The sequence below is a fragment of the Oncorhynchus gorbuscha genome, linkage group LG24 (genome assembly GCF_021184085.1).
Source record: "Oncorhynchus gorbuscha isolate QuinsamMale2020 ecotype Even-year linkage group LG24, OgorEven_v1.0, whole genome shotgun sequence".
In the NCBI taxonomy this organism is placed as follows: domain Eukaryota; kingdom Metazoa; phylum Chordata; class Actinopteri; order Salmoniformes; family Salmonidae; genus Oncorhynchus; species Oncorhynchus gorbuscha.
This window is the reverse complement of record NC_060196.1, coordinates 63965986-63982417: the sequence shown is the minus strand read 5'-3', so window position 1 is coordinate 63982417 and position 16432 is coordinate 63965986. Positions and strand designations below refer to the sequence as shown.

Below are 16432 nucleotides of genomic sequence, written 5' to 3'. Positions count from 1 at the left end.
ACCTTGCGGGTTTAAGGGGGAGAGATGAGATAGCTTTTCAGACAGATAAGAATGTTTGGGTGGTGTTCCATCAGTGGAGAGAAGTGTATCTTTTAGACAGGTTGGAATGTAGTTTTATGAGGGGAAGAAGATCTCCAGACCTGAATACACTACGCGGCAGGGTAGCCTAGTGGTTAGAGTGTAGAGGCGGCAGGGTAGCCTAGTGGTTAGAGTGTAGAGGCGGCAGGGTAGACTAGTGGTTAGAGCATTGGACTAGTAACCGGAAGGTTGCAAGTTCAAATCCCCGAGCTGACAAGGTACAAATCTGTTGTTCTGCCCCTGAACAGGCAGTTAACCCACTGTTCCCAGGCTGTCATTGACAATAAGAATTTGTTCTTAACTGACTTGCCTGGTTAAATAAAGGTAAAATAAATAAAAAAACACTATTGTGAGGATGGGAGAGAGTGTGAAACTGATGATGTCATTCTATGTTCTCTCTTTAAAATGTAATGTTCTTTGTATTTTGGGTCAGTACTCATCAAGAATAAATGCTGAACTTGTTTTTAAGACTGGTCTCTTGCTAATTCATGCAAATGATAAACTTACAACGTATCATGAAATAGATAAGAGTGTGAATTTGGTTTTGGCTACAAAACACACAGGAATTTAGAATTCCTCTATCACACACACACACACACACACACACACACACACACACACACACACACACACACACACACACACACACACACACACACACACACACACACACACACACACACACACACACACACACACACACACACACACACACACACACACACACACACACACACACACACACACACACACACACACACACACACACACACACACACACGCTCTTTGCCCCCCTCACTTTGAGCATGTCATCGTCCTCCAGTCTGAAGTCTCGTGCTCGGAGCTGGATGCCTTTGCCTGGCTGGGTCTGTATAGAGTAGATACACTCGTGGTGGTTCCCATAGTAACCTGGGTAGTTAGGAGACAGCAGCACTCCCTGCATGCCAGTCACTGAGGATCCACACTCAGCTAGGAGGAGAGAGAGAGAGAGAAGGAAGAGAGAGAAGGAAGAGAGAGAGAGAGAGAGAGAGAGAGAGAGAGAGAGAGAGAGAGAGAGAGAGAGAGAGAGAGAGAGAGAGAGAGAGAGAGAGAGCAAGAGGGAGAGAGAGAGAGAGAGAGCAGGAGCAAGAGGGAGAGAGAGGGAAAGCAAGAGGGAGAGAGAGAGAGGGAGAGAGAGAGAGAGAGAGAGAGAGAGAGAGAGAGAGAGAGAGAGAGAGAGAGAGAGAGAGAGAGAGCAAGAGGGAGAGGGAGAGAGAGAGAGAGCAAGAGGGAGAGAGAGAGAGCGCAGGAGCAAGAGGGAGAGAGAGAAAGCAAGAGGGATAGAGAGAGAGGGAGAGAGAGAGCAATCGGGAGAGAGAGAGAGAGAGAGAGAGAGAGAGAGAGAGAGAGAGAGAGAGAGAGAGAGAGAGAGAGAGAGAGAGAGAGAGAGAGAGAGAGAGAGAGAGAGAGAGAGAGAGAGAGAGAGCAAGAGGGAGAGACAGAGACAGAGAGACAGAGTAAGAGAGAACAGGAGAGGTCACTCACCACACACCAATAGCATCTAGTATTTGTACTTATACATGGTTCTATGGAGACATGCAGCGGGGAGGATAATGTAGGAGAGATGATCACCTCTGACTTGTTAGAATTGAGTTCAGAGTATCTGTGTCCCTTCTACACATTCATTCTATTTTGATCAAAATTGAACATAAATAGTGAGAGTCTCTGTCGACAGAAAACCACTCCAATACAAAAGGACAACTGAAAACACATCCAAGTAACTGTCGAAATCTACATTTAAAATATCTACATGTCTACAAATCTACATTTATATTCATGTAGAAATTGCCTGACCTAGTTTCTCCCCCCACAAAAAAAGTCTAAAGAAACATTAATTTTTTTAAAGAAGCAGAAGAAGGCTGGATAGCAGAAAACACACACAACTTAATTACTTTCCTTCAACTGGAATGACAAGAAATGTACATTGAGACAAATTACTTTCTAAGGTTAGCCACTGTGAAGCATTTCATACTGCAACTGTGAGATATTTCTACATTTTGTTATCACAATTTGAGTACTTTTCCTTTTTGGTGTGATTCAGCTGGCGCTCCAGTTAGTTAAACATAGTTTATAGTTACACTCTAAGAATGAAGAAGTGCTCATTTTAATACTATGTTCGCCTTCAATTCAACTCTGGAAGCCAGTTTCAATTGCTTGTTTTCATTCCTCTCCTCTAATCAGGGACTGATTTAGACCTGGGACACCAGGTCTCTCTGTACCAGTGTATTTATCCCTGTGTTTCCTGTCTCTCTGTCCCAGTGTATTTATCCCTGTGTTTTATGTCTCTCTGTACCAGTGTATTTATCCCTGTGTTTCCTGTCTCTCAGTGCCAGTTTGTCCTGTATGTTTAGTCAACCAGTGTATTTATCCCTGTGTTTCCTGTCTCTCTGTACCAGTGTATTTATCCCTGTGTTTCCTGTCTCTCTGTACCAGTGTATTTATCCCTGTGTTTCCTGTCTCTCTGTGCCAGTGTATTTATCCATGTGTTTCCTGTCTCTCTGTGTCAGTGTATTTATCCCTGTGTTTCCTGTCTCTCTGTACCAGTGTATTTATCCCTGTGTTTCCTGTCTCTCTCTGCCAGTGTATTTATCCCTGTGTTTCCTGTCTCTCTGTACCAGTGTATTTATCCCTGTGTTTCCTGTCTCTCTGTACCAGTGTATTTATCCCTGTGTTTCCTGTCTCTCTCTGCCAGTATATTTATCCCTGTGTTTTCTGTCTCTCTGTACCAGTGTATGTATCCCTGTGTTTCCTGTCTCTCTGTGCCAGTGTATTTATCCCTGTGTTTCCTGTCTCTCTGTACCAGTGTATTTATCCCTGTGCTTCCTGTCTCTCTGTACCAGTGTATTTATCCCTGTGTTTCCTGTCTCTCTGTACCAGTGTATTTATCCCTGTGTTTCCTGTCTCTCTGTCCCAGTGTATTTATCCCTGTGTTTCCTGTCTCTCTGTCCCAGTGTATTTATCCCTGTGTTTCCTGTCTCTCAGTGCCAGTTTGTCCTGTATGTTTAGTCAACCAGTGTATTTATCCCTGTGTTCCTGTCTCTCTGTACCAGTGTATTTATCCCTGTGTTTCCTGTCTCTCTGTACCAGTGTATTTATCCCTGTGTTTCCTGTCTCTCTGTGCCAGTTTGTCTGTCAACCAGTGTATTTATCCCTGTGTTCCTGTCTCTCTGTCCCAGTGTATTTATCCCTGTGTTTCCTGTCTCTCTGTCCTGTATGTTTAGTCAACCAGTGTATTTATCTCTGTCTGTCCCAGTGTATTTATCCCTGTGTTTCCTGTCAGTGTATTTATCCCTGTGTTTCCTGTCTCTCTGTACCAGTGTATTTATCCCTGTGTTTCCTGTCTCTCTGTGCCAGTTTGTCTTGTATGTTTAGTCAACTAGAGTGTTTTTCCCCGGACTCCTTTTCTATTCTGTTTTTAATCGTCTTCCTGGTTTTGACTCCTGCCTGACTCTGGACTACTTTCCCTCCTGTCTGATCATTCTGCCTGCCCTGACCGTGAATCTGTCTGCCCTGACCGTGAATCTGTCTGCCCTGACCTTGAATCTGTCTGCCTTGACCTTGAATCTGTCTGCCCTGACCTTGAATCTGTCTGCCCTGACCTTGAATCTGTCTGCCCCGACCTTGAATATCTCTATATCTCCATAATCCACTCTATATATCTCCATAATCCACTCTCTATATATCCATAATCCACTCTATATATCTCCATAATCCACTCTATATATCTCCATAATCCACTCTCTATATATCCATAATCCACTCTCTATATATCCATAATCCACTCTATATATCTCCATAATCCACTCTATATATCTCCATAATCCACTCTCTATATATCCATAATCCACTCTCTATATCTCCATAATCCACTCTCTATATCTCCATAATCCACTCTCTGCATCTCCATAATCAACTCTATACATCTCCATAATCCACTCTCTATATCTCCATATCTCCACAATCCACTCTCTATATCTCTATATCTCCATAATCCACTCTCTATATCTCTATAATCCATTGTATATATCTCCATAATCCACTCTATATATCATCATAATCCACTCTCTATATCTACATATCTCCATAATCCACTCTCTATATCTCCATAATCTACTCTCTATATCTCTATAATCCACTCTCCATATCTCCATAATCCACTCTCTATATCTCCATATCTCAATAATCCACTCTCTATATCTACATAATCTACTCTATATATCTCCATAATCCACTCTCTATATCTCCATAATCCACTCTCTATATCTCCATAATCCACTCTCTATATATCTCCATAATCCACTCTCTATATCTCCAGAATCAACTCTCTATATCTCCATATCTCCATAATCCACTCTCTATATCTCCATATCTCCATAATCCACTCTCTATATCTCCATATCTCCAGAATCCACTCTCTATATCTCCATATCTCCATAATCCACTCTCTATATATCTCCATAATCCACTCTCTATATCTCCATAATCCACTCTCTTTATCTCCATATCTCCACAATCCACTCTCTATATCTCCATAATCCATTCTATATATCTAAATAATCCACTCTATATGTCATCATAATCCACTCTTTATATCTACATATCTCCATAATCCACTCTCTATATCTCCATCATCCACTCTATATATCTCCATAATCCACTCTCTATATCTCCATAATCCACTCTCTGCATCTCCATAATCAACTCTATACATCTCCATAATCCACTCTCTATATATCCATAATCCACTCTCTATATCTCCATAATCCACTCTCTATATCTCCATAATCCACTCTCTGCATCTCCATAATCAACTCTATACATCTCCATAATCCACTCTCTATATCTCCATATCTCCACAATCCACTCTCTATATCTCTATATCTCCATAATCCACTCTCTATATCTCTATAATCCATTGTATATATCTCCATAATCCACTCTATATATCATCATAATCCACTCTCTATATCTACATATCTCCATAATCCACTCTCTATATCTCCATAATCTACTCTCTATATCTCTATAATCCACTCTCCATATCTCCATAATCCACTCTCTATATCTCCATATCTCAATAATCCACTCTCTATATCTACATATCTCCATAATCCAATCTATATATCTCCATAATCGACTCTATATATCTCCATATTCCACTCTACATAATCCAATCTATATATCTCCATAATCGACTCTATATATCTCCATATTCCACTCTACATATCTCCATAATCCACTCTCTATATCTCCATAATACACTCTATATATCTCCATATCACCATAATCCACACTCTATATCTCCATAATATACTCTCTATATCTCCATAATCCACTCTCCAGATGTCCATAATCCACTCTATATATCTCCATAATCCACTCTCTATATATGTCCATAATCCACTCTCCATATCTCCATAATCCACTCTATATATCTCCATAATCCACTCTCCATATCTCCATAATCCACTCTATATATCTTCATATCTCCATAATCCACTCTCTATATCTCCATAATCCACTCTCTGCATCTCCATAATCAACTCTATACATCTCCATAATCCACTCTCTATATCTCCATAATCCACTCGCTATATCTCCATATCTCCATAATCCACTCTATATATCTCCATAATCCACTCTCTATATCTCCATATCTCCATAATCAACTCTATATATCTCCATATCTCCATAATCCACTCTATATATCTCCATAATCCACTCTCTATACATGTCCATAATCCACTCTCCATATCTCCATAATCCACTCTATATATCTCCATAATCCACTCTCCATATCTCCATAATCCACTCTATATATCTCCATATCTCCACAATCCACTCTCTATATCTCCATAATCCACTCTCTGCATCTCCATAATCAACTCTATACATCTCCATAATCCACTCTCTATATCTCCATAATCCACTCGCTATATCTCCATATCTCCATAATCCACTCTATATATCTCCATAATCCACTCTCTATATCTCCATATCTCCATAATCAACTCTATATATCTCCATATCTCCATAATCCACTCTATATATCTCCATAATCCACTCTCCATATCTCCATAATCCACTCTATATATCTCCATATCTCCATAATCCACTCTCTATATCTCCACAATCCACTCTCTATATCTCCATAATCCACTCTCTATATCTCCATAATCCACTCTATATATCTCCATAATCCACTCTCTATATCTCCATAATCCACTCTCTATAACTCCATAATCCACTCTCTGTATCTCCATAATCCACTCTATACATCTCCATAATCCACGCTCTGTATCTCCATAATCCACTCTATATATCTCCATATCTCCATAATCCACTCTCTATATCTCCACAATCCACTCTCTATATCTCCATAATCCACTCTCTATATCTCCATAATCCACTCTCTATATCTCCATAATCCACTCTCTATATATCTCCATAATCCACTCTCCATATATCCATAATCCACTCTAGATATCTCCATATCTCCATAATCCACTCTCTATATCTCCATAATCCACTCTCTATATCTCCATAATCCATTCTATATATCTCCATAATCCACTCTATATATTGTCATAATCCACTCTCTATATCTCCATATCTCCATAATCCACTCTCTATATCTCCATAATCCACTCTCTATATCTCCATAATCCACTCTCTGTATCTCCATAATCAACTCTATACATCTCCATAATCCACTCTCTATATCTCCATAATCCACTCTCTATATCTCCATATCTCCATAATCCACTCTATATATCTCCATATCTCCATAATCCACTCTCTATATATCCATAATCCATTCTCTATATCTCCATATCGCCACAATCCACTCTCTATATCTCCATAGTCCACTCTCTATATCTCCATAATCCACTCTATATATCTCCATAATCCACTCTATATATCTCCATAATCCACTCTATATATCTCCATAATCCACTCTATATATCTCCATAATCCACTCTATATATCTCCATAATCCACTCTATATATCTCCATAATCCACTCTCTATATATCTCCATAATCCACTCTTTATATCTCCATAATCCACTCTCTATATCTCCAATATCCCCTCTATATACTGTATAAGGCTGTGTGGTAATATATAGAGTTATATTTAAGGTTGTGGGTTGTGTTGGAGTGTTTTACGTAAGGGCACATGAGATGGGTGTGCATTAGTTTAATATACATGATTGGGCGAGTTAGTGGTTTGGGGAGAGGGGGGAGCAAAACCAAATGAAATTACGGGGCCACCTACCAACACACCTTGGCAGAGGGGAGCTCCACACCCTCCTCCGCCCCCCCAGACACGTCACCCTCGCCGGCCCCTCCAGACGGTAACCAGGGAAACAGGAGAAGATGAGCGCGTCCCCCACCCCGAACTGTAACCCCTTACGGGTGCTGTAGGGAGGAGCGCCGGGGTCTTCACAAGGCTCCAGGTCATACTCTGAAGGAGGAGAGGAGAAAGGGATGGATGGAAAAGAGAGTTAATCATTCGTAAAATGAAAACAAAACTCCATACTTGTTTTTGAGGATACCAATAATGCATTGCATTATCGTGGATTTTCTTCCAGTTGACCCATGATCATGAAAAGAGTCTATATAGATATGTTAAACCTGTTGCATATGTAACACCTGTTACTACTGGTACACCTGTTACTACTGGTACACCTGTTATATCTGTTACTACTGGTACACCTGTTACACCTGTTACTACTGGTACACCTGTTACTACTGGTACACCTGTTACACCTGTTACTACTGGTACACCTGTTACACCTGTTACACCTGTTACTACTGGTACACCTGTTACACCTTTTACACCTGTTACTACTGGTACACCTGTTACTACTGGTACACCTGTTACACCTGTTACTACTGGTACACCTGTTACACCTGTTACACCTGTTACTACTGGTACGCCTGTTACACCTGTGACACCTGTTACTCCTGGTACACCTGTCACACCTGTTACACCTGTTACTACTGGTACACCTGTTACACCTGTTACACCTGTTACTACTGGTACACCTGTTACACCTGTTCCTACTGGTACACTTGTTACACCTGTTACACCTGTTACTACTGGTACACCTGTTACACCTGTTACACCTGTTACTACTGGTACACTTGTTACACCTGTTACACCTGTTACTACTGGTACACTTGTTACACCTGTTACTACTGGTACACCTGTTACACCTGTTACTACTGGTACACTTGTTACACCTGTTACACCTGTTACACCTGTTACTACTGGTACACCTGTTACACCTGTTACACCTGTTACTACTGGTACACCTGTTACACCTGTTACTACTGGTACACCTGTTACACCTGTTACTACTGGTACACTTGTTACACCTGTTACTACTGGTACACCTGTTACACCTGTTACTACTGGTACACCTGTTACACCTGTTACACCTGTTACTACTGGTACACCTGTTACACCTGTTACTACTGTTACACATGTTACACCTGTTACACCTGTTACTACTGTTTCTCATGTTTATAACCTGTTGCCCATTCTGATACTGCTCCTCATGTTTGCACTGTTAGTTTCATGGTGTGTCTAGCCAGAAAGGAAGGCTAACCCTGTGACAAATACGCACAGAGACTCATATTTGTTTACAATGTATAACACGATAAGGTATTCTCTCAGGATTCCAAATGTCACACGGTTTTAATCCGTAACGACTTAAAATGCTATTTCATGGTCCTTGGAGCCCGGATAAGAATCCATGCTATGTTAAAACTGTACCCCTACCTGAGAAGGTGATGTTGAATCCCTCGTAGGAGACAGAGAAGTCTGAGAGGAAGCGTATCTGAGCGGTGTAGTTCCCATACAGGCCTGCACTGAGGGTGGGGGGCAGTGTTGAGCCCGTTAGTCTCCACAGAGGTTCGGGGAAGCTGCCGTTCTCTGTCACCAACAGGTGGTCATGAGGAGACTCTAGGTGGAATGTATGGAAGGTGAACTGGACACCTGGTGGGGCAGGAGTGAGAGAAAACAGAAGAGGAGTCAGAGAGAGAGAGAGATAGAGAGAGAGAGAGAGAGAGAGAGAGAGAGAGAGAGAGAGAGAGAGAGAGAGAGAGAGAGAGAGAGAGAGAGAGAGAGAGAGAGAGAGAGGAGTCAACTACACTTCCTGGTGGGGGAGGTGAGAGAGTGAGAGTGAGAGAGAGAGAGAGAGAGAGAGAGAGAGAGAGAGAGAGAGAGAGAGAGAGAGAGAGAGAGAGAGTCAAGAGAGAGACTTCCTGGAGAGGAGGAGAGTGAGAGTCAACTACACTTCCTGGTGGGGGAGGTGAGAGAGTGAGAGTGAGAGAGAGAGAGAGAGAGAGAGAGAGAGAGAGAGAGAGAGAGAGAGAGAGAGAGAGAGAGAGAGAGAGAGAGAGAGAGAGAGAGAGAGAGAGAGAGAGAGAGAGAGAGAGAGAGAGAGAGAGAGAGGAGTCAACTACACTTCCTGGTGGGGGAGGTGAGAGAGAGAGGAGAGTCAACTACACTTCCCGGTGGGGGAGGTGAGAGAGAGAGGAGAGTCAACTACACATCCCGGTGGGGGAGGAGAGAGAGAGAGAACAGTCAACTACATTTCCTGGTGAGGGAGGAGAGAGAGAGGAGAGAGTCAACTACACTTCCTTGTGGGGGAGGAGAGAGAGAGAGAGAAGAGTCAACTACATTTCCTGGTGAGGGAGGAGAGAGAGAGAGAGAGAGAGAGAGAGAGAGAGAGAGAGAGAGAGAGAGAGAGAGAGAGAGAGAGAGAGAGAGAACAGTCAAGTCAACTACACTTCTTGTGGGTTACCACAGGAGAGAGAAGAGTCAACTACACTTCCTTGTGAGGGAGGAGAGAGAGAGAGAACAGTCAACTACATTTCCTGGTGAGGGAGGAGAGACAGAGAGAGACAGAGAGAGAGAGAAGAGTCAACTACACTTCCTGGTGGTTATTACAGGAGAGAGCAGCAGATGGTCAGCTACTCTGGGAGAACAATAGAATATGAGTAGAACATGTTTCTATTTTAAAAGCTGAAAACAGACTTCACCAGGGGAAATAGACTAAATGTTTGTGTCCATGGATGTGTTTGAGTACTAGGTAATAGTACTAATAGAGATTTGAATAGAAACGTGTCTATTCTGCCTTGGGCTTGGCTAGCAGTACAGGACCTACCGTTCTCTATAGGACCAGATAAGTGAAATGACATTGTCAGCGAAGTTGAATTAGACTGGAGTGGCCCTGCTCACCTTTGCCGTGGGAGGACTCTATCATCCAGGTGCAGTTGAGGTTGTGAGGATAGAAGTCAGGAAACCCAGGAGAGAGGATGGTACCGGTGTTACCCTGAATATAACCTCCACACAACGCTGCAGAGAGAGGAGGAGGGGGAGGGAGGGAGGGGGGTGAGTAGGAGGAGAGGGAGGGAGGGAGGGAGGGAGGGAGGGAGGGAGGGAGGGAGGGAGGGAGGGTGAGGAGAGGGAGGGAGAGAGGGAGGGAGACATGGGAGGGAGAGACAGAAAGATTAATGTTGAATAAGTGGGTAGTTATTAGATCTACACTTAGCGTAATATACCCAGGTTTCACCATGCTCTACAATCCAGTTTAGTAGCCCTTCTGAAGGACACAGAGAAATCAATCCTGGCCTTAAAACGTGTAATATAAAGATGAACTCTGAAGGACAACTTCAACACTTTTATCCGAGTTGTACAGTTTGATAAGGGCAAGTTCAACCTGGAGCTAAACTGGGGGGTTCATTTTGTGAACAGAATTGAGAATTGGGCCGTACCATCACAGCTGGGCAGGGGTCGACTCCACTGGAAGTTTGGTTCACACTCCAGGGGTTCCGGGTCGCTGAGGGAGTACCCGGCGTCACAGCTGAACGTTACCAAGGCACCCACGTAGAAGTCGTTGCCATGGCGTTGGCCGTTGACGGGGATGCCAGGGTCGACACAGTGATCTGACTGTAGCTGTAGAGCTGAGGAGGAAAACACACTCAGGGTTATTACAAACACGCTGGGGTTATCACACGCACACGCAGACACACACACACACACACACACACACACACACACACACACACACACACACACACACACACACACACACACACACACACACACACACACACACACACACACACACACACACACACACACACACACACACACACACACACACACACACACACAGGTTATTACACACACACTGGGGTTATCACAAACACACACACACACACACGTTTCAGGTGAAATAGGGCAAACACATCTCTCAAATGGACCAGAGTAACAGACCAGAGTAACAGACCACAGTAACAGACCAGAGTAACAGACCACAGTAACAGACCACAGTAACAGACCAGAGTAACAGACCAGAGCAACTGACCACAGTAACAGACCAGAGTAACAGACCAGAGCAACTGACCACAGTAACAGACCAGAGTAACAGACCACAGTAACAGACCAGAGCAACTGACTAGAGTAACAGACCAGAGTAACTGACCAGAGTAACAGACCAGAGTAACAGACCACAGTAACTGACCAGAGTAACAGACCAGAGTAACAGACCACAGTAACAGACCAGAGCAACTGACCATAGTAACAGACCAGAGTAACAGACCAGAGTAACAGACCAGAGCAACTGACCATAGTAACAGACCAGAGTAACAGACCAGAGCAACAGACCAGAGTAACAGACCAGAGTAACAGACCAGAGTAACAGACCAGAGCAACTGACCAGAGTAACAGACCAGAGTAACAGACCAGAGTAACAGACCAGAGTAACAGACCAGAGCAACAGACCAGAGTAACAGACCACAGTAACAGACCAGAGCAACTGACCAGAGTAACAGACCAGAGTAACAGACCACAGTAACAGACCAGAGCAACAGACCAGAGTAACAGACCAGAGTAACAGACCAGAGTAACAGACCAGAGTAACAGACCAGAGCAACAGACCACAGTAACAGACCAGAGCAACAGACCAGAGTAACAGACCAGAGTAACAGACCAGAGTAACAGACCAGAGCAACAGACCAGAGCAACAGACCAGAGTAACAGACCAGAGTAACAGACCGTTTCTGTCCCACACACCGTGCCCTGTTTCTGCCCCACACACCGTGCCCTGTTTCTGCCCCACACACCGTGCCCTGTTTCTGCCCCACACACCGTGCCCTGTTTCTGCCCCACACACCGTGCCCTGTTTCCGTCTGAGTGGTGCAGTAGCCACGGTGAATTATTAAAGCAGAGACTGCTGCTGTGACGAAGGGTTACTAATGTTGAGTCACAAGATTTTAAACCTGTGTGTTTTCTGCCAATGTGCCCCTGTGTGTTTTCTGACGATGTGCCCCTGTGTGTTTTCTGACGATGTGCCCCTGTGTGTTTTCTGACGATGTGCCCCTGTGTGTTTTCTGATGATGTGCCCCTGTGTGTTTTCTGATGATGTGCCCCTGTGTGTTTTTTGCCGATGTGCCCCTGTGTGTTTTCTGACGATGTGCCCCTGTGTGTTTTCTGACGATGTGACCCTGTCTGTTTTCTGACGATGTGACCCTGTCTGTTTTCTGACGATGTGACCCTGTCTGTTTTCTGACGATGTGCCCCTGTGTGTTTTCTGACGATGTGCAACATCTTACAATATAATCAGCCCTGTAATTATTAAATACATAGAGAAAAGGGAGTGATGATGGTTTTAATACCTCCTCAGGAACACCTCCTCAGGAACACCACCTCACGAATACCACCTCAGGAACACCACCTCATGAATACCACCTCAGGAATACCACCTCATGAATACCACCTCAGGAACACCACCTCATGAATACCACCTCAGGAACACCACCTCATGAATACCACCTCAGGAACACCACCTCATGAATACCACCTCAGGAACACCACCTCATGAATACCACCTCAGGAACACCACCTCATGAATACCACCTCAGGAATACCACCTCATGAATACCACCTCAGGAATACCACCTCAGGAGTACCACCTCATTAATACCACCTTATTAATACCACCTCAGGAACACCACCTCATGAATGCCACCTCATTAATATCACCTATCACTGGCTCAGTCAGGGACCTGTGATGATTATAGCTCAGTCAGGGACCTGTGATGATTATAGCTCAGTCAGGGACCTGTGATGATTATAGCTCAGTCAGGGACCTGGCATGATTATAGCTCAGTCAGGGACCTGTGATGATTATAGCTCAGTCAGGGACCTGGCATGATTATAGCTCAGTCAGGGACCTGGCATGATTATAGTTCAGTCAGGGACCTGGCATTATTATAGCTCAGTCAGGGACCTGGCATGATTATAGCTCAGTCATGATTATAGCTCAGGGACCTGTGATGATTATAGCTCAGTCAGGGACCTGGCATGATTATAGCTCAGTCAGGGACCTGGCATGATTATAGCTCAGTCAGGGACCTGGCATGATTATAGCTCAGTCAGGGACCTGGCATGATTATAGTTCAGTCAGGGACCTGGCATGATTATAGCTCAGTCAGGGACCTGGCATGATTATAGCTCAGTCAGGGACCTGGCATGATTATAGCTCAGTCAGGGACCTGGCATGACATTGGCAGTGGAATAGCAAAACCAATAATTTGTAATGATGGGCTCTGTGTCAAGCCAAGCAAACTAATCTGGAACATAATATGTTTTTTTTGTCTGTGAGGAGAGGAAGGTAGGGAGCATTTCAGAGTTCCTCTAACGGTTGCTCTGGACCCAGCAATGTCTACTGGTTGTAGAAAAACAGAAAGTCTTACTCTCATAGTGGATGCGGAAGCCGATGTCCGAGTGGCTTTTGTCGGTGGAGAAGAGGAGGAACAGGAAGTTGGAGGTGCTGATGAGGAACTGGGGCACCTGGGTACCCTGGTAGCTACCAATCAGAGGTGAGGAGGGGAACCGCCCGTCACGCACCTCCAGCACGTCATAGTTTACCTCAGTACGAAACCTGGGGGAACAACCAATGGGTTAACAGGAATCTGGGAGAACAACCAATGGAGGAACAGAAACCTGGGGGAACAACCAATGGGTTAACAGGAATCTGGGAGAACAACCAATGGAGGAACAGGAATCTGTGGGACCATCCTCCTCAGTGAAATTCATTAAAAAAAATGTATATTGTGAATCTTTAAAAAAGAGATGCTAAATATATTCACGTCACCAAATAATTGATTAAAACACACTGTTTTGTAAAGGTCTACAGTAGCCTCAACAGCACTCTGTAGGGTAGCACCATGGTGTAGCCGGAGGACAGCTAGCTTCCATCCTCCTCTGGGTACATTGACTTCAATACAAAACCGAGGAGGCTCATGGTTTTCATCCTCTTCTTTAGACTTACACAATAATTATGACAACTTCTGGAGGACGTCCTCCAACCTATCAGAGCTCTTACAGCATGAACTGACATGTTTTCCAACCAATCAAAAGATCAGAGAATTAATCGAGTACTGTTTAGCCTGCTCAAACAGAGAGGGATGCTATGCTAGCTAGTTTAGCCTGCTCAAACAGAGAGGGATGCTATGCTAGCCAGTTTAGCCTGCTCAAACAGAGAGGATGCTATGCTAGCTGGTTTACTCAAAACAGAGGATGCTCTAGTTTAGCCTGCTCAAACAGAGGGATGCTATGAGGGAGCCTGCTCAAACAGAGAGGGATGCTATGCTAGCTAGTTTGGCCTGCTCAAACAGAGAGGGAGCAGCTAGCTGGCTATGGCTATCCAACACAAACAAGGGGAGCTTTGGGAAGTTTACCAAGCTACAACTAGCTAGCACTGCAGTGCATACAATGTGGTGAGTATCTGACTCAAAGAGAGAAAGACAATAGTTGAACAGTTTTGAACAAATTATATATATATTTTTCAACTGAAGGAGAAGCGAGAGAAAAATAGAGAGAGAAAAAGCTGTATTTCCTCATTTTTTTCACTTCACATTCACTTACTTAGCAAATGCAGCTAGCTAGTTTAGCCTGCTCAAACAGAGAGGGCTGCTATGCTAGCTAGTTTAGCCTGCTCAAACAGAGAGGGATGCTATACTAGCTAGTTTAGCCTGCTCAAACAGAGAGGGATGCTATGCTAGCTAGTTTAGCCTGCTCAAACAGAGAGGGAAGCTATACTAGCTAGTTTAGCCTGCTCAAACAGAGAGGGATGCTATGCTAGCTAATTTAGCCTGCTCAAACAGAGAGGGATGCTATGCTAGCTAGTTTAGCCTGCTCAAACAGAGAGGGAAGCTATGCTAGCTAGTTTAGCCTGCTCAAACAGAGAGGGATGCTATGCTAGCTAGTTTAGCCTGCTCAAACAGAGAGGGATGCTATGCTAGCTGGTTTAGCCTGCTCAAATAGAGAGGGATGCTATGCTAGCTAGTTTAGCCTGCTCAAACAGAGAGGGATGCTATGCTAGCTGGTTTAGCCTGCTCAAATAGAGAGGGATGCTATGCTAGCTAGTTTAGCCTGCTCAAACAGAGAGGGATGTTATGCTAGCTAGTTTAGCCTGCTCAAACAGAGAGGGATGCTATGCTAGCAAGTTTAGCCTGCTCAAACAGAGAGGGATGCTATACTAGCTAGTTTAGTCTGCTCAAACAGAGAGGGATGCTATGCTAGCTAGTTTAGCCTGCTCAAACAGAGAGGGATGCTATGCTAGCTAGTTTAGCCTGATCAAACAGAGAGGGAAGCAAGGTTAGCTAGCTGGCTATGGCTATCCAACACTGGAACTTTATCAAGGTAAGCTTTTGGTTTCTTAATTTATTACCACCGGGGCCCCGCCGATGTAACTGCTAAGCAGATTGCAGACTGTACACTGTACTGCATGACTGTAGCAGGTTTACTAAGGCATTCGTTCTAGTAGCTATGTTGACTATGACGTTAGCTAATAAGGTGACAATGATGTAGGCTGTGTGGAGCGGTTAGCAGTTATAATATGAAGGTTTAGCTTGGAAAGTTTTTGCCACCTGGTCACAGACAGCTGATGTGTTGTTGAAGTCCACATGAGAAGGAAAAAGGTGAGAGAAAGAGAAGAGTTCATAGATGGGAGAAGAAATTATACAACAAGTTAAATGGCCATGCTGTTTTGTTTGTACGTGGCTGCTATGAAAGTGAACTGTGTTTGCTTGTGAACAGGGGTGTATTCATTCCAGCGATTCTGTTAGAAAAAACATTTTTTTTAACAGAAGCAAACGGAATTTGTCCGATAGAAACTCTTGTCTGCAACAGTTGGACTAATGATTACACCCTAGATCAGCTAGATGCAGGCAAGAGGTGATACTGTTGGACTAATGATCACACCCTAGATCAGCTAGATGCAGGCAAGAGGT

General features: G+C 43.8%; 1 protein-coding gene across 1 annotated transcript in view; it reads right to left on the bottom strand.

Moving 5' to 3' along the window:
- The window catches only part of LOC124012291 (CUB and sushi domain-containing protein 2-like), a 463539-nt gene that overhangs the window by 314956 nt on the left and 132151 nt on the right, over window positions 1-16432 (bottom strand). Inside the window, exons 12-17 of the mRNA XM_046325753.1 lie at window positions 13892-14079; window positions 10907-11095; window positions 10371-10487; window positions 8907-9122; window positions 7395-7583; window positions 878-1047 (exon numbers count right to left, since the gene is read on the bottom strand). Coding sequence (XP_046181709.1) covers window positions 878-1047; window positions 7395-7583; window positions 8907-9122; window positions 10371-10487; window positions 10907-11095; window positions 13892-14079 — 1069 coding nt within the window. The remainder of the gene's footprint in view (window positions 1-877; window positions 1048-7394; window positions 7584-8906; window positions 9123-10370; window positions 10488-10906; window positions 11096-13891; window positions 14080-16432) is intronic.